General features: G+C 45.1%; 1 protein-coding gene across 1 annotated transcript; it reads right to left on the reverse strand.

The window, feature by feature from the left end:
• Nucleotides 1-7,442: 7,442 nt before the first annotated feature.
• wnt8b (wingless-type MMTV integration site family, member 8b) lies at nucleotides 7,443-17,613 on the reverse strand. Its single transcript, XM_060854114.1, has 6 exons — nucleotides 17,543-17,613; nucleotides 17,130-17,208; nucleotides 13,507-13,645; nucleotides 11,088-11,213; nucleotides 10,852-10,994; nucleotides 7,443-8,006 (listed from the first exon to the last, which is right to left on the reverse strand). The coding sequence occupies exons 1-6, from the start codon at nucleotides 17,611-17,613 to the stop codon at nucleotides 7,443-7,445; spliced, it is 1,122 nt and encodes a 373-aa protein (XP_060710097.1).
• Between the last annotated feature and the right edge of the window lie 1,857 nt (nucleotides 17,614-19,470).

Genomic DNA, 19,470 nt, shown 5'->3' on the forward strand with positions numbered 1-19,470 from the left:
CGTTTCGGGCATAAGCCGAATTTCCTGTTCCTTGGATGCTGCCTAACCTGCTGTGCTTTAACCAGCAACATTTCAGCTGGTGTGACTCCAGCCTCACAACAGTGTGATGGCTTGGCTCTGAAATGCTCCAGCCACCACTCAAGGGCAGTTAGGGATAGACAGAGTTCGCCACACTGGCCAAATAGACCAAGGTCGGAAGAATGGATATTGGGGGCAAGCCAAAGTGGGTGTGAATGTCCACTCAGTCCTCCTCAGGAACAAACAGAAAGTGTTGGCGGAGGGACTCAGCAGGTCTGACAGTATCTGCAGACAGAGAAATAAAGTTAATATTTTGAGTCCAGTATGTCTTATTCCAAGCTCAGTTGTTCTGTCTCTCTTAATATCTGCCCAGCATGTGTTTGTGAGCTCTTTCTTTGTAATTGTTACACGCACGTACACACACACACACTGACAGAACGTGTTCATCGGGATGTCCACACTGGATTCATAGAGTCATTGAGATGTACAGCACAAAAATGGACAATTTGGTCCAACTCGTCCATGCCGACCAGATATCCTAACCTAATCTAGTCCCATTTGCCAGCCCTTGGCCCATGTCCCTCTGAACCCTTCCTATTCATATACCCATCCAGGTGCCATTTAAATGTTGTAATTGTACCAGCCTCCATCACTTCCTCTGGCAGCTCATTCCATTCACGCACCTCCAAACGTTAATCCTGTTTCTCTCTCTCCACAGAATCTGCCAGACTTGCTGAGTTTCTCCAGCACTTTCTGTCTTTGGGTCAGCTCTCCAGCGTCGAGTGATTGGCTTTTATTGCGTTCTGATCCTGAGCGAGCGGCCAGAGAATGTGTCTGCGTGAGATTCAGAAACAACTTCCAGAAATAAATTGGATTTAAAGGAAATCGAAAAGGAATAATTGTAGGGAAGGGGCTCGGAGGTGGCAAGTTAGAGCAGGTACAGAGACAATAGCCCTGTTGGTCACCTCCTATAGAGTCCCATTCTATTAATGTAGACAAAAATCCACACAGGCAGGTAGGTGTGACTAAAGAAATTGGGAGAAAAGCTGTAAGCAAACATTTTTTGTTTGCTGTTCGTTAATATTTTGAATCAAGCAGAAATATTGTTGAATCAGTGGTGTGTATTTAAAGGAAATGTAATTACCTACAACAAAATGTACTTAAATAAGATGTTCTTACAATGCACTCTCACGCACAGACAAAACAAATTTAATTGATGGATTCAGAAACATCCCAATTGGGGAGGGGTTGAAACCGAAATACAGTGAGGTATTTTTACAGTTTGATTTGAAATATCATCTCAAATGATGAATAAACCGTTCGAAAGTGGTGTCCAGTTCAGTGACTAAATAGGTTTGATTTGTGTGTGGGAGTGTGCGTGTGTGTGTGTTTATGTTGGAGTGTGTATGTGTTTGTGTGGGAGTGTGTGTATGTGTGTGTGGGAGTGTGTGTGGGGGGAGTGTGTGTGTGTGGGAGTGTGTGTGGGGGGAGTGTGTGTGTATGTGGGAGTGTGTGTGGGTATGTGTGTGTGTGTGGGGGTGTGTGTGGTTGTGTGTGGCTGTGTGTGTATGTGTGTGGGAGTGTGTGTGGGGGGAGTGTGTGTGTGGCAGTGTGTGTGGGTAAGTGTGTGTGTGTGGCTGTGTGTATGGGACTGTGTGTGGGTGTGCGTGTGTATGGTAGTGAATGTGTGTGGGAATATATGTGTGTGGGAATATATGTGTGTGTGGTAGTGTATGTGTGTGGGAGTATGTGTGGGTATGTGTGTGTATGGGAGTGTGTGTGTGGGAGTGTGCATGTGTGGGAGTGTTTGTATGGGTATGTGTGTGTGGGTGTGTGTGTGTATGGGTATGTGTGTGTATGTAGAGTGTATGTGTATTTGTGTGGGAGTATGTGTATGTGTGTCTATGTGTGTGTAGGATTGTGTGTGTGTGTGGATGTGTGTGGGAGTTGTGCAGGTGGTGTGGGTGGAGTGTGTGTGTGTCAGTATGTGTGTGTAGAGGGGTGTGGGTGTGTGTGTGGCAGTGTGTGTATGTTTGTGTTTGTGTGTGTGTGTGTAGTAGTATGTGTGTATGTGTATGGGAGTGTGTGTAGGGAGTGTGGGTGTGTGTTTCTGAGTGTGTGTGTGTGGGGGGGAGTGTGTGTGTGTGTGTGTTGGGAGTCTGTGTGTGTGGTAGTATGTGTGTATGTGTATGGGAGTGGGGGGGAGTGTGTGTGTGTGTGTGTTGGGAGTCTGTGTGTGTGGTAGTATGTGTGTATGTGTATGGGAGTGTGGGTGTGTGTTTCTGAGTGTGTGTGTGTGGGGGGGGGGGGGGGGGGGAAGTGTGTGTGTGTCTGTGTGTGTGTAAGCTTTGACTTTCCCGAAAAGAGGAGTAATTTCCCGGGGAACGAAGCCGGAATTAACGGAGTTCCTGTCGTTATTAACGGCTGAAGGGGGAAGGAAATACATTTGAAATATTATCCACCGACAAAGCTGCAAGGTTTTGTTTTAGGGATTCCAGACAAATCTTCACTGTGTTCGGTTTTACTTGAGTGTGCAGAGGCTGGAAGTGAGTGTGTCGGGGAGTTCTGGAGACAGTATTCTGGTCTGAACTCTTTACACTTGCAATCCTCTGGTGAGCATTAGACAGGTACTTTGTCCAATTACAAAACTCTGTACAACTGTAACAAGAAGCGATCCGAGTCAAAGGCAAACAGTTTTTAATCTCTTCCAACTGCAGTGATATATTGCTCTAATTATATTTCAAAACTCACATCTCCGATATTTAAATCGAATAGTAAAACATACTGAGAAAATAACCCAATTCCACGTCCCAACGGAAGGTGAAAGCTAAAATGTACTGAATTTGAAATAGTATTAAGTTTCTCAAAAGTACCGTATGATACATTATGTCTTGTAAATGTTTAACATGGAGTAAACTATAACTGTGTTCGGCACATACAAACATTTATGTGCAAACATAACATGTTCATGTTTTGTCAGCGTGTATCTTTAAAATGTATGTGCACGTATGTAAATGTAACATGTTTACCCTGCGTGAAAAACAATGTGCTTGGGAGAATATGCACAGCGCTTATAAAGTCATCGTGCAATTTAAATACATATAAACTTTAGATATCTTTAAACTCTATAAAATCCTATTTTACTACGTTCTCCAGAACTAATGGCGTTAGCGCTGTGTAAATGATTTTTAAAATTATTTCAATTTCTGAAACTGGTTACGAACGGGACAGTGAAAACGAAAAGGGAACTTTTGGAAAACAGACTTTTAGTTGTGAATCGCAAGAGCAGGTGGACGTTTAGAAATGCGAACTGCGCCAAATGCTATGGATTATACTTTCACATCCCATTTGGACTTTGCTTCCAACGCGCAGACCTCCAAGTTATTTTAATGCCCGACCCGCTCTGATCCCCAACATTTGTGGTTTTCAGTTCAGATTCGAGCATCTACAGTCATGTACTCCTCCCGAGTTACTACACCTTTGAGGAGGGGGGGGGGGGGGGGAGCCCCTCTCACAACAAAAAAAATGACAAGAGTGATCATAATCGACTGACTCCAAAGTAACGCCACCAAATCAGCATTCTGATATTAGTTTGAAAGTACGGTTTTTAATAATGGTTGTTTTAAGTAACATTGGATAACTTAAAGAGCTGATATTAATGATTTTTCTATGTTCCCGAATTCAATTTGTCTTGTTTTACTGGGAAATGCTAACAAAAGGAAATTGGATTAGAAATGTGACTTGCTGCTGGAGCGAGAGTCGCGTCAGATAACGATAAACGAAAATAGCACAGTCCATCAAACCCAGATATTCCACGGCAACAACTTCTCCTGCACTGGCTCGGTTACAACCTATAAAAGAGACCGGAGCGAGAGACCGGGTTCCGTGTTCCAAAACGGAATGAGAATCGAAATGAGTTTGAATTCCAAAACTGCACAGCGTCTACACTTTGCAACAAGGAAACTAACATCGAGAATCGAAAGGATTTCAGGACATCAAAACATCTGGGTGGCGGTGCAATAAGCTAACCATGTACAAAGTGCTTCATGTACCTGGACATTACACGATTAAATAGTCATTTAGTGTGGGAGGGGGAGGAACCTCTGCTCATTAATGTTGTCAGACCAACCCTTTAACTTGCATTGTGCTCCCTGTTCCATTTTCATACCGCCCGGTGGATCACTGGGACTTTTCCCTTTGAGACCCAGTCTGGGGGGGGGGGGGGTCAAACCCAGTTTGATGTGTAACTGCCCACCATCTGGACGGTGGGGACAGTCATGTGAACCCCAACGTCAAATGCAACGACAGCGCTCTTGTGGCGCAGTGGTAATGTCCCTGCCTCTGAGCTGGGAGAGCCAGGCTCATGGTATGTAATAACATGTCAGAAAAGGTTGAGTAGAAATTACAGCTCATTTGTAGCCCAACGCTACTGACCTGTCTTTGCTTTATACCCTTCGATGAGGTGAACTAACAAAAATCCATTGATCAGCCAGAGAGCTTCATTGTCCTGTTCAGGTCTGAGCTGCTGTAGATACTAGATTAGAGTGGTGCTGGAAAAGCACAGCAGGTCAGGCAGTATCTGAGGAGCAGGATGCTGCCTGATCTGCAGTGCTTTTCTAGCGCCACTCTAATCTAAACTCTGATCTCCAGCATCTGCTGTCCTCACTTTTGCCCTGCTTTAAATATTGTCTAATTAACCTGTTCAGATTGTTGTTAACACACCTTTGGAGTAGGTGGTACTTGAAGGCAGGCCTCCAAGCATGGAACTATGGACACTACCACTGCACCACTCCTAATTCATTAAACTAGAGGCCCCCTCCTATTTAACTACAGGTTACTGAAGGATGGAACTCAGCTCCCTTGTTAGCTAACAACCTCACCCACATTGGGCACAGGCAGAAAGCACTCCTCCCCTCTGCCCAGTCCGTCCCCATTTCTACATCCAGCAGGTGGACAGAGCAGTGACTTCTTCCAGACGACACGTGGTTGTGGCTGGGGTTCCAGTGTAAACTTGAAACAAGCGCAGAGAATGCTGGGGAAACTCAACAGGTCTGGCAGCATCCGTGCAGAGAGAAACAGACTTAACATTTCGAGTCCAGTGTGACTCTTCTTCACTCTTGTCTCTCTGTCTCACTGCGCAGATGCTGCCAGACCTGTTGAGTTTCTCTAGGGTTTGTTGCAGATTTCCAGCATCTGCAGTATTTTAATTTATGAGACAGAAATGTATTAACCAAAGACATGAATTAAAACCAAGGAGCTTAAGATGAAGTTTAATCCATGTCATGCTCATAGCAAGTGGCGGATTAGGTTTGAGGGGCTAACTAGCCAATTTATACCCCTCAGGATCCATTGTGCTTTTTTTTTGTAATGGAGACAACTAAACTCCTTTTTGCTATTTTTCACTTCATGCCCTATCACCAAGACTGAAGCCTCTTACTAATTCGGTCCTACGAACAGAGAGCAAGAAAAGGATTGGAATTACCTCAAATGTGTGTCCTTTAGTGAAGGAAATGTATTGCTCTCACTGGCCAAATGGTTGTCTATTGCTGTGAAAACCCCTTCTAGTTGACAAAACAAAGGGACTCTGTCGATCTTACCATGTCTGGCCTACATGTGACTCCATACCCACGGCAATGTGGCTGCCTCTTGATTTTGCCCTCTGAAGTGGCCTAGCAGGCCCATCAGTTCAAGGGAAATTGGGGATGGGCATGAAACACTGGCCTTGCCCAACAATGCCAACACCCCACAAAGGAATACCTAAAAATAGAATGATCAATAGAGAAGAAACCCCTTCAGAGTGGCATTTACGATACTTTGTGAGACACCTTTCTGAAATGGGGGCCTGCCTGGAGTGGAATCTCAATCTGAAGTGGCAGTGGGGCCATATCCTCAGTGGGTCCTGGTGACAGGAAGCACCACCCACTGGCCAGGACATTATAGACACATTCACCACCCTAATCAGTTCAATGGTTGGGCAGCTTGTGAACATCATACCACTCTCTGGCCCAGCTAGGTCTAATTCCTGCAAACTGTGAGTTCTGGAACATGGGGACAGTTCCACGATTTCTCAAAATGCATTGCCCACCCCCTGATACTGTCACAGGATACCAGACAGCAACCTCCAAAATACCAGCTTCAAGACAGAAGACCACAGATCCACTGGATCATTCAGGCTGGGTCGGTGGGACTCACCTATTTTATTGATGAGGGTGACTCAATCATGGTTGGTGCATTGCTGGAAAGAGAGACACACACACTTTGACCTTGATGGATCACATTCGCCACTCCAATGCTATTCCCTAAGCTCACTGTAGGTGGAACTGGCAGAGGATCTGGGGCAAAAGCCATGCCCTCTTTCCTTGAATGCTGGGTGGCATTTTGAGGTTGCCTTTTAACAGACTTTCCAGAAGAACACTTCAATGGCTGCAGTGTACTGCCACATCCTGGGGCTGTGTGCATGCTTTACAAATGCAAGCCTTTTGAATTGGAAATAAACCCGAAGGGCTCTGAAGAGGGATTAGATAAGGCTGGGGTTGTCTTCCTTAGAGCAGAGAAGGCTGATGTGGGGGCAATTGGGTAGATAAGAAGAAACTTTTCCCCTTCATCGACAGATCAATAACCCGAGATATAGATTTCAGGTGAAGGACAGGAGCAATATGAGGCCGAATACTTTTGCTCAGAGACTGGTGAGTGTCTGGAGCGTACTGCCTGAAAGAGGCAGGAACAATCACAATATTTAAGGAGTCATAGAGTCATGCAGTATGGAAAAAGGCTCTTTGGCCCAACTCGTCCATGCTAACCAGCGTTTAGATAATCACTTGAAATGCCTTAGTATATGAGGCTGGAGGGCCACATGCTTGAAAATGGGATTAGAAAATGGATAGGCGCTTGATGATTGGCACAGACATGATGGGACAAAGGGCCTCTCCCATGCTGTAATATTCTCTGATTCTAAGCTAAAGTGAAGGATGTGGGGGTGGGGGGAAACACAAAGGGTGAATATATCAAGAATGGAAGGATGATGATGCCATTAACACGCACCTGTGCCAGGAAGCCTGTAAATGCCAGCCTTGGGGAACTGCCAAGAAATGGCTGGCCCTAAAGACTCCATTGGGGTAGATGTTACTCTTGGTCGGAAATGCAAGCCCCATATCCCACCACATCAGCAGTAGCTGCGCTATGATACTTACAGGTTGCTGGTCTCTGAGCTGTCTGATAGTTTGCAACAGTTCAAAAATGAAACGAACAATGCTATATTGACTGAAAACGATCTGTCCAACTTCTCAAAGGAAACACAGTGCCTCTTTTTTTTACATCTACTTCTCAGTTTGCTAACGCCGGCCAATTTGAGACCAGAGGAGAGTTGGCCTTGTTGTTTAATTGTCTTTGTTTGCATTGTCACTGGTCAGTTCAAGAGAACGGCCTTAGTGCCTCATTCCAAGCCTCCCTTCCTTCCTCTTTGAGGCGCTGTCATTCCGGGATCTCTTGTCTTTTTTGACACAGAAGTATTTCGTGATGGTTTTCCGGCATTGCTCACACTTCACGGCACAGCACCAGTGGAATTTGCAGTTGCAGCTGCTCATCATCTGGGCTCGCCTCTCGGCCACGGCCAGGCCACAGTCCCCACACAGCCTCTTGCAGCTTCTCTTCTCCCACTTACTCAGCAGCTTCCCCTTCCTCACGCACTCCCTGCCTTCTGTTCCCTGCAGCCCCAGGGTCTTGTTCTCCAGGCAGTAATCAGGTGAATCCTCCAGGTGCACCAGCTCCTTCCTGGAGATGGAGCTGAAGGTCTCGGCGATCGCCCCTCTGCTCGCCGCGCTGTTGCCCGCCCCTTTCAGCAGGTCAATCTTCAGCGCTTTGTGATACTTCTCCTTCAGATAGTTGCCCACCTCTCGGAATTCTGGTAGCTGCAGCCAACAAGTCTGTGTCGTACAGCTGCCAGACACACCGTGACACTTACAGGTTCGCTTCATTGTGCCTTTGACTGCCTGAGGAACAGAAATATTACATTTTACCCTCTGTTCAGTAACTACATTTTGTAGATATTTTAGATACAGGTGCATGATGGCCTAGTGATGTTATTGCTAGACTATTAAGCCAGAGACCTGTGTAATGTTCTGGAGACCTCGGTCTGAATCACACCACAACAGATGGTGGAATTGAATTAAGTAAGAATTTGGAATTAACAATCTAATGATGACCTTGAAAACATTATCGATTGTGGGAAAAATCCATTCACTAATGCCCATGAGGGAAAGAAATCTGCCATTTTCACCTGGTCTGGTCTACATGTAACTTCAGACCCACTGCAATGTGGTTGACTCTTAACTGGCCTCTGGGCAATTGGATGGGGATTGGATGTCCTTATCCTTTCATCAATCTTTGAAAAAAATATGCATTTATATAGCACTTTTCATTGCCTCGCATCATCTTCCAGGCAGGGAAAATGTAACCACCATTAGAATTGCTCTTATACTTTTAGACACTATCACTATAAAGGCTATAATTTACTGCCCATTTCTAATTGCCTGACCTTTGAGTGCAGTAACAGCTTCCCGCATTACTGTGGGTCTGGAGTCACCTGTAGGCCAGGCCAGATAAAATTGGCAGATTCCTTCCCTTAATGGCATTTCAAATTAGTTGGTTTTTAAGATAATAAACGATTGTTTCTGGGTCATCATTACTTAGATTAGCCTTGCAGACACCGCGAAGTTAATACTTTTGATTAGTTACAGGTTAACTACTAAACAGATCAGTAATATTTTCAACTTTCACCTCAGACATCTTAGGAAGTAGTTAGTGCAGTTAAACAGAACAGTTTGACAGAATATTCGAAATTTTAGAATTGTTAATCCAGACCATCTGTCCAAACTTGAATGATGATTCAGCTCACAAGAAGTTATTATCAGTTAGAATAGAACTGGAAAATTTTTTTTTAGATTAGATTAGATTACTTACAGTGTGGAAACAGGCCATTCGGCCCAACAAGTCCACACCGACCCGCCGAAGCGCAACCCACCCATACCCCTAACCTAACACTACGGGCAATTTAGCATGGCCAATTCACCTGACTCGCACATCTTTGGACTGTGGGAGGAAACCGGAGCACCCGGAGGAAACCCACGCAGACACGGGGAGAACGTGCAAACTCCACACAGTCAGTCGCCTGAGTCGGGAATTGAACCCGGGTCTCAGGCGCTGTGAGGCAGCAGTGCTAACCACTGTGCCACCGTGCCGCCCACAAAATGTAACCACTGTTCATAGAAACATCAATGTTTTTATCACATCATGAAGTTGAATATTACTAATATATCCTCAGATGAGGTCAGAACTAAAATAAAGATTTAGGTACTATACAAAAACTAAGTGGCAGTTAAAGACCAATGTTATAGTTCCAAATCAGATGTTGTGTGACTTGGATGGAATTTTGAGGTGTTGTGTGCTCATGTATGTCTGCTAACCTTGTCCTTCTAGATGATAGACTGTGCAAGAGGGTGCTGACAGAGGGATCTTAGTGAGTTGATATAATGCATTGTGTAATGATACACGTCATGTCCCTACTGCATTAGTGGTTGAGCAATGCAATGGAAGCTTACTGAATATATGTGGGATAGGGTGGGAAGAGATTGTGGACCTGTTACTGAAACACTCTTCTTCGATACAGTGAATAATTTGAAACACTGAGCTACTCGATCCAACCTTAGACTGCATGTAAACTGGATAAAAATGAAGTAATTATACTTTGGTTAACACATACATTTAGATAATTGTTGAAATGTCCAAACTTGGCTAATTAGTAAATTGGATAAATGCTATTCCATTAATGTTATAACAGGTTAGCTGGATAAACCCACAGCCAGGGGATGTGCAGATCAAATGTAAGTGTTTAGAATCTAGGTTCTATTTTGTTTTGCTGTCAATTAACTCAATCCATTGTTCATCACAGTTACTGGCATAACGGTTGTTGCTCTATAATTCCAAAGCTTGGACCTCAGAGTCAACTACTCTACATTTTAAGGGAAAGAAATGCATGCACAGATTGTGATATCATTTAATTTTGCATCGACGAGTTGCCAGATACATAGACCACTCTCAAGGCTAATTATAAAAATAGATCATTTTACTGTTGAAAATTCTTGTCTAGCCCTCATCAAGACAGACTCACAAGAATACCTAATCTTAAGAGGGACAACAATATATGAGGCATGAGAAAATGACGTCAATTGGTTGACAAGTTAACTCATTGTGGTCAAGGTGTTGCCCTGGGGAATGCAGGGAATGGCTGTCCCTCAAACCATTTGTTTAGTTTGAGAAAGGTGCAATTTGTTTCTCATTGCAAAGGACAGGGTTCTGCACAGGAATGTTACAGAATCACAGAATTGTTACCACACAGAAGGAGGCCATTTGGCCCTTCATGCCTGCACAATCTCGCTGAGGATGCCATTCTCCACCACTCTCTGACCTCCTCCAAGTTGCATTACACATTGTTCATTTTCAAGTGCATTTTGAATGCATCTATTGAACATACCTTTACCAAACTCTCAGTCAAAGTATTCCAGCCCTTATTTGTTGAGTGAAGAAGTTTTTTTTTTCAAGCCACTTTTGCTTCTTTTGCCAATTTATTTAAATCTGTGCCCTCTGGTTATCAGACATTGGCAACATTGAGCATGTGGAAGTGAGGTAACACTCAATGGTACCAATCATAAACCACTTGTTTGGTGATGGAACATTTTTTGTGACCCTCTGTGTGATTTTATTCCCAGCTCTGATTTTAAGGGTGTTCTTTGCAGCAGAGACAGGAGTGGATGGGAGTGACGATTGTGTGAACATTACCTTCCTCCCGGCTTCATTGTTGTGCAGATTCATGGCAGCCCTGGCGTCCTGGCCGGTCTCCAGCGCGTCGACAAACTGTTTGGAAATGGTCTCACCGAAGCCCACATTGTCACTGCAGCCTCCCCACAGCCAGCCCTGTCCTCCTGCATCAAGCACATGGTTATTGCCACCATCGGCGCCGCCCAAATACAGCTTCTCCCTTGACCCGTGCGACATGTTGGTGGCCAACTCCTTACCTGGTTGCCCGTTCCGTGAATCATCGCAGCCACAGTTGTCGAAATCGCCCAGACTGCAGTTTCTGGTCAGTGTGTACATTACACCCGCTGAGCTGATAGCATGGACAAAAGCAGCCTCTCGGTTTGCTGGCGGAGGACAGAGGAATTCTCTTGTCACAATTCACTTATGCTCCATAAGAGAACAGCCCTGTGTTACCTCAGAGGTTTCACGTGGAAAGAAGGGATGTATGTTGGTCTATAAGCTGGCCATGTTGAGGTGGGGACTCAGTGTTGGGAGATGAGGAAGGGGAGTTGGGGTAAAAGAGGGTAGCTGTAGGATGGGAGGCTGGTGGAAATGGTGCCATTTGGCGAAGGAGGAGAGGATGTAAGGAGGGATCCATGACTTGTATCTAAGAGGCTTCTGTACAGATAAACCCTGAGAGCAACAGAGTCTGTTTGAGACTAAAAAAATCCAACAAGTTGGCAAATAAACAGAGAGAAAAAGATATGGAGAGAAATATTGAGAGAGAGAGATGGCTGAATTGAAGACCCAGATCAACCATGACTTCATTGATTGGCAGGACTCTTGAGGGGCTGAATGGCCTCACGTGCGGGGACACAAGGGCACAGAGAAGGTAGAAAGAGACGTTCATGTATAAAGGTAAGAGATAGTTCAGGACTGCACCCCCCACCCTCCTCTAGCTTATCTCTCCACACTTCAGGCTCTCTGCCTTTATTCCTGATGAAGGGCTTTTGCCTGAAACCTCGATTTCGCTGCTCCTTGGATGCTGCCTGAACTGCTGTGCTCTTCCAGCACCACTAATCCAGAATCTGGTTTCCAGCATCTGCAGTCATTGATTTTACCTCCCTGATATAGAGGGAGAGACTGGCTTAGAGATTGAGGACGAGGGACAGAACTGGACAATAGATTCTACACTGTGATAAATAACAGGCGGAGAGATACATGATGGATGAAAAGAGGAAAAGGAGATATAGAAAGAAAAAACAGATTGAATTCTTTTTAAAAACCCAAGAAATACTGGAAAGTCTCTGCTATCTAAAATCACTGCCAAACTTTGGAATACAAATATGATGCAGACATATTGGAAGCACAAACAGAAACCCTATTTGATCAGAGGAAAGGTCACTTTGTCGAACATAATCTCCAGCGCTCTCCCTTTCTCAGTGATCACAGTTTGCTTTATATCAGAGATCCACCATCTTCAGTCTTGGGTTTTTCACTGAAAGTGTCGATGAGTTGGTTCGGAACTTGGTGCTGTCGCGTTTAATTATAGAACAATAAAAGAGACATGTGGAACACACATTTTCACCCGGAGGATGGCGGGTGTCTGAATTCGCTGCCTAGTGGTAAGGGCAGAAACCTTTAACTCATTCAATAAGGGGAGGAAGGGTCTTGTGGAAATGTCACTGGCCTCGTCATCCAGAATCCCAACCTGAGGCTCTAGAAGCATGGGTTCAAATCTCACTACAGCTGATGGTATCAGTCGAATCCAGGAAACAGTTAATCTAATGATGACCATGTTTAAAAACCCATTCAGTTTCAGAAGGGAGAATGTTTGTGACCCCTTCACTCCCCACCCCACAGGAGACTAATAATTGACCAGAACGGTGGATAATAAATACTGGCCCAGTCAGTAATACCAACAGTGCAATAGCCAATGACAAGATGCACCGACATCTATCCACCCTGGAGGCTCCCTGCCTCCATTCCTGAAGGGCTTTTGCCCAAAACGTCGATTTTCCTGCTCCTCGGATGCTGCCCGACCTGCTGTGCTTTTCCAGCACCACTGTAATCTAAAATCTAATCTAAAGCACGGGCATCTATGTCTAACCTGCAGAGCTAAGGTCCAACTGCAGGGACGTAAGAGGGAAATGAGCTGAATGGCCTCTTTCTGAGGTTCTGCTCATGCTCCCTAAGTGGAGCATCTGGTAATTGTAGACCTGTGGACATTTACTTTTAATTCATCCATGGGATTAGGTAGTGTTTATCGCCCATCCCTAATCACCCAGAGGGCAGTTAAGAGTCAATCACATAGCTGTGGGTTTGGAGTCACCTATAGGCCAGGCCAGATAAGGAAGGCAGTTTCCTTCCCAAAAGGACATTAATGAACCAGACAGGCATTTTTTTGACAATGGGTCCATGGTCATCATTAGATACTTTATTCCAGATTTTTATTTTATGATTCAATTCAAATTCCACCATTTGCCATGGCAAGATTTGAACCCGGGTCCCCAGAACATTACCTGGGTCTCTGGATTAATTCCACTAGGCCATCAGCTCCCCAGGACATGTTCCGGTCAGGAGGTACAGTGAATGGGTGACAGTAATCATCACCAATGGTTGGATGGCAATGCTAACCATGCTGCAGTGGGTTTGAAGGAGGTCTCTGCCCTTGTCCCTCCCATGGCTTTCTCTTACCGCTCCGCAGACCGCTATGTGTGGACAACTGCAGTGCTCTCTCTGGGCAGTTCCAGCGGTCCCACGCGAACTGGTGCTTACATTCTTCAATACCGCTCTGGGCACCTGCTGCCACACTGCCGGAGTAGATCAGGTATGCCTGAGGCAAGGAAACAGCTCATCAGAGACTGGGTAACAGCCACTTCACCCCCAGCTCCTCGCAACAGGAGAGAAGCAGCAACCTCAGGAAACCAACCGCTCATTAACCATCAGCCTGGACTCAATCCTCATGTCAAACCAGAGGTGTGAAATTAACAGAGAAAAATGTCATGTAGTTCAGCCATATGTGTGTGAAAGACAGAGAGAGATACAGTGCATCTAATATGACTTCAGAATACAACATTCTAAAGGCTAATTGTTCTGGTCTCCCACTGGCATTGCAGAGTGTATGCAATTCTTTCTGCATTAATGGGTGGCATGGTGGCTCAGTGGTTAGCACTGCTGTCTCACAGCACTAGGGACCTGGGTCCGATTCCACCTCAGTTGACTGTCTGTGTGGAGTTTGCATGTTCTCCCCGTGTCTGTGTAGGTTTCCTCTGGGTGCTCTGGTTTCCTCCCACAGTCACAAAGATGTACAGGTTAAGTGGATTTGCCATGGTCAGTTGCCCATAGTGTCCAGGAACATGTAAGTTAGGTGGGCTAGCCATGGGAAATGCAAGGATCTGAGGCATAGGGTAGTGGGTGGACCTGATGGGCTGAATGGCCTGGCTCTACTCTGTAGGGATTCTATGATTCTAATCTTGTGGGCAGGAATGTGGATATCATGACTATTGCCCTGAGCAGGATATGGATACAAGGTGAGGTTCAAATGTTTAAAAATCTCTTAAAAGTCTAACAGGACTAGCCAGGGTAAATGCAGAAAGGATGACCAGGGCTCACAATCTAAGGTATGGGGTAGGCAATTTAGGACTGAAATGAGGAGAAATGTTTTCACCCAGAGAATGGTGAGCCTGGGGAATTCACTACAACAGAAAGCATCTGAGGCCAAAACATTGAATGTTTTCGAACAGGAGATAGAATTGGCTCAGGGCTAAAGGGATCAAAGGGAATAAGGAGAAAGCAGGAACAGGGGACTGAGCTGGGTGATCAGCCGTGATCAGATTCTACGATGGAACAGGTTCAAAGGGTCTCCTCCGGCTCCTATTTTCTATAACAAAAGCAAATAACTGGAGAAGCTCAGCAGGTCTGGCTATATCTGTGGAGAGAGAAAGCACCGTTAACGCCTCGGGTCCAGAGACCCTCCAGTAATTTTATGATTTGGAGATGCCGGTGTTGGACTGGGGTGGACAAAGTTAAAAATCCCACAACACCAGGTTATAGTTCAACAGGTTTATTTGGAAGCACTAGCTTTCAGAGCGCTGCTCCTTCATCAGGTGGTTTTATATTGCTCTGATTTCTCCCTCTCTCAGCTCAGAGAGGGAATGCCCTCTCTGTCAGCCCCTGCCCTCTCTATCAGGAGGCGAGCCTTCCACTGCCTCCTGGGGCAAGAGGGATGGTGGGTTGTTTACCTGAACGGGGGCGTGGCAGAGGCGTCTGTCCAACAAGAGACTGGTAACCTCAGCCCACATCCAGCCAAGTGGGAAATTCTTGGATCCCACAGCAATGGACACAATAAGAATTGTATTCCGGCCCCTTGATGGGGGAGAGTGGGTTTAAATCAGGACAAGTTTACAATCGAAAATTCGACTTTAATCTGCATTTCCAACCGCATCCCACGCCCAGCTGAAATCAGTCCAGATCTCCCTGTGACCTGACCAGCTTTTTAATTGAAAGTCACCAACTGGAAACATTAACACGGAGAATGATACAGTACCCTTTAACTCTGATTCCCAGACCTGCTGAGCTTCTCCAGTGAGTTCTGTTTTTTCCCTACACTTACCCCACTTGGCCGCACCAAGTCAACAACTCTCTCTCTCTCTCTCTCTGTCACCAGGCCACAAACAGAGTTTCTCCAGCACTTTCTGCTTTTTTTATTCCGGGGATTATCAGACTGCACGGAATTTGTGCTTTGGCTCCAATTTCTCCAGTTACCTTTTTAATTCTTTATATATGTTGACATTTCCAACACGGGCTGCGCTTTAGTATTTAATTTTGTGTATCTCTGTGTTTGCATCTCGTGAGAAAAGACTCATTACTTCCCTGTTACATCTTCCATGTTCAACCAGGAACCACATTTCCACATATTTCTCACACACCTCTTCAGTATCTAATTCTCTCGACTGCAACATTATTTCATCCTGCAGCCGCTCTTCAGTGGATAATTCTGCCAATTTAAAACCCTTTGGATGAAGAAATTCTGCCTCATCTCAATCCTAGAAGGCCTGTCTTATATTCTGAGTTAATGGTTCCATATTTTGTAGATTCCTCCAAGCATTCCAGAGGAGACTTCCCGTTATTTGTCCAGTCCATCCCGACATCAAAGCGCTGTTCCAGTGAGACCGCCGCTTATTTTGTCTAGAAATCCCACCCCCCCCATATCCAAACTTTGCAATTCAGGATGTTGAACCCAGTATTAGTTAAACCCACCGCGGGGAGGGAGCTGAGAATGGGGGAGAACTGAAAGTTTTTAAGTTTTTAAAGTAAATCTCAGCAGCGAGATGTCAGGATCCTGAGCATTTTACCTGCTGCAGTTTACAGGTTGCTAACTGGAATGAAACTGAACCAGTTTGCAAATCCTCAGGCTGTCTCACAATTTGGAAAACAGCTCGCCCTGTTATTCCCAACGATCCCGTCCTTTTAAAAACGGAATGCAACTGGGTCCGTAACAGGAGCTGGCGCCAAGAAAGTAACGAGGTGGTCTTCAAATCGCCAACATTATTACTGCAGACCCTAAAAACACGCACACATACTTATATATAGACATAGACCCACACATATATACTCACATGTACGCAGCCACATACATACAGACATAGATCCACACACTGACAGACACATATACACACACATACACGCAGACACTTATACACAGATATACATACACACACACATACATATACACACATACACGCACAGACAGACACACACACATATACAAACACAAATGCACGCATACATACATACATAGACCCACACACATATACACACTGACATATATATATACATACACACACATACACACAGACAGAAATATATACATAGACCCACACATAGACATAGACATGCATGCAGACACATACATACAGACATATATACACACACATACACGGAGACACATACATACAGACATACACATAAACATACATATATATATACACACATACACGCAGACACATGGACATAAACCCACACCCACAGACACACCCACACATGTACATACACACATGCACTCAGACACATACATATTGACATACACACACCACACACAGACACACGCATACACGCAGACACATATACAGTATATAGACATAACACCCCTTCACACACAGACGCACACATACATAGCGAAGGGGATATAAAAGAGTCTGCTCCCTTAAAAATAGCCCCTGAATCTTCAATCATTCGCCATGAATACAAAACTAAACCCACTGCCATAATCATTTATCAATGGGAGGATGATCAAAATAAAAATGGCATTCTCTTACCTTGGGACCAGTCATCAGGAAATTATTCACTGACCTGGAACAACAAGAGTCAAAGTTGTACAAAACTGCCAAGCTTGCCCTTCGAAAATATTTGTGCGTGGGGGGGTGGAGTGGGGGGAGAGAACCTTCTTAAATCTTTCAAAAGGCTTCAGATAAGATTAGACCTTCAGCTCACCCCCACCCCACCCCAGCCCCCAGCCAGGGGTGGTCTGAGAATTGGAGGCGAGAAAGCTTTGATGTGGCCCATTCTGTGATGGAGAGGGACAGGGTCTGGGGAAAAGGACCGGGTTGGGCTTGGGGAAGATCTCAGATTTTCTTTTGCAGGACCAAGCTGGATAACAGTGACGGGGATGGATGCCAGAGGCTGGTTGGATGGAGAGGAACGCAGGGTTTTCCTTAAAGGCTTCACTTACCAGGGGTGGCACAGCTTGAGGTAGATGTTGAGGATAAAGAGTGAGGGCAGCCAGACCTGGGGAACGGTCATCCCGAGGACCCCAGTAAGGACCGTGATCACAGCTGAACTGGCGATAAGGAGAGACCGCTAGCGGGTTCCTCTCTGAAGGACAGGGCTCAGTGGAGACCGATCCTGTTGTGTAAGGTTAACACGTGTGAAGGAGTGATGTGAATTGGAGGCTTCTCTCATCCCAGCATCAGATTAGCTACTTAATTACGGATTTTTCTTCTCTCCCAGGGCTCAGCCAATCAGAACTGAAGTGGGAAGGAGGTGTTCAGTGAATTGATCAAACACAAACTCCAGGTTTTTAACCATAGGGAAAACAGTAAGGCTGAGAGGTGGGGGGAGAGAGAGAGAGAGAGAAAACTGACCAGAGAGAAAGAGAGAGAGAGCGCTGCAAATCGAGGGGAGATTGACAGCAAATAGGAAACAGAGTGTCTCAAACTCAAACAGAGGCGCAGAGGGTAGAGACAGATAAAGAGAAAGAGAAAGATGGAGATAGAAACAGAGAGAGTCTGAGAGTCAAATAATGAAGTAACACAACCACCAGATGAAGGAGCAGTGCTCTGAAAGCTGGTGCTTCCAATTAAACCTGTTGGACTATAACCTGGTGTTGTGTGATTTTTAATTCAATAAAAAAGGAGATGGGGGATAAGAGGTAAACACAAAATAGAAGGAGGACTAGGCCATTTGGCCCTTCATCTCTGCTGTACCATTCAGTAAGATTGTGGTTGATCTGCTTGTGATCTTAACATCGCTTTCCTAACCACTTCCCTCACCATAACCCTTGCCTCCCTTGTCCTTCTCACTTCAATGGGCCAGCCTCCTCCCAGCTCTCTGGCAAAGGGAATTCGACAAGGAACAACCCTGAGAGAAAAAAAGAAATCTTTTCATCGTTGCCTTAAAAACAACACTCTTTCTGCATAATGATAATCAGAAGAGTCGAGAGTTAAAAAGACACACAGAGGTTTCCAGTCAGTGAGGCACAGAGAAACAGTCCAAGATACAAGGACATAATATGGAAGGAAAGATGTCAAGAGTGTGAGAAGAGAAAAACAAAATAAATTTAAAAAGAAAGCGACAAAGATGAAAAGATAGGTAACATTATTCTATAGGAATCTTTTCAGACTTGTATTGGTGAAATTTGAATTGTACAGTACTCAGATTGGAGCTATACTGCTACCTGACAAACAGGTTAACCATGGCATGGTGGCTCAGTGGTTAGCAGGAAAGTGCTCATTGCTTTGATTCTCTCATTTGAGGAAACTATTTCTCGAAATCTCTCCAGACTAATTATTCTCCCATTTCAAACACTGCTACTGAATCCAAGCAGCATACACTGACTGCCTTTGAATCATAAGCCCTGAAGAAGGGCTTATGCCCGAAACGTCGAATCTCCTGTTCCTTGGATGCTGCCTGACCTGCTGCGCTTTTCCAGCAACACAGTTTTGGCTCAGTGGTTAGCAGTGTTGCCTCATAGCTCCAGGGACCTCAGTTTGATCCCACTCTCTGCCAACTGGCTGTGTGGAATTTGCAAATTCCCCTTGTGTCCGTGTGGGTTTCCTCTGGGTGCTCTGGTTTCCTCCCCCAGTCCAAAGATATGCATTCAAGGTGATGGGGTGGGTTTGGGTGGGATGCTCTTCAGAAGGTTGGTGTGGACTCAATGGGCCAGCTTCCACACTGTCAGGATTCTATGATTCAAAGGCACTCAGCGTATGCTGCTTGGATTCAGTAGCAGTGTTTGAAATGGGAGAATAATTAGCCTGGAGAGATTTGAGGAAACAGTTTCCTCAAATGAGAGAATCAAAGCAATGAGCACTTTCCTATAAAAAGGGATGTTCTCTTGCTTCTTGACCAAGTGTTTTTATGGAGGGTGCAGGTAAGGCA

The sequence above is a fragment of the Hemiscyllium ocellatum genome, chromosome 43, assembly GCF_020745735.1.
Source record: "Hemiscyllium ocellatum isolate sHemOce1 chromosome 43, sHemOce1.pat.X.cur, whole genome shotgun sequence".
NCBI lineage: Eukaryota > Metazoa > Chordata > Chondrichthyes > Orectolobiformes > Hemiscylliidae > Hemiscyllium > Hemiscyllium ocellatum.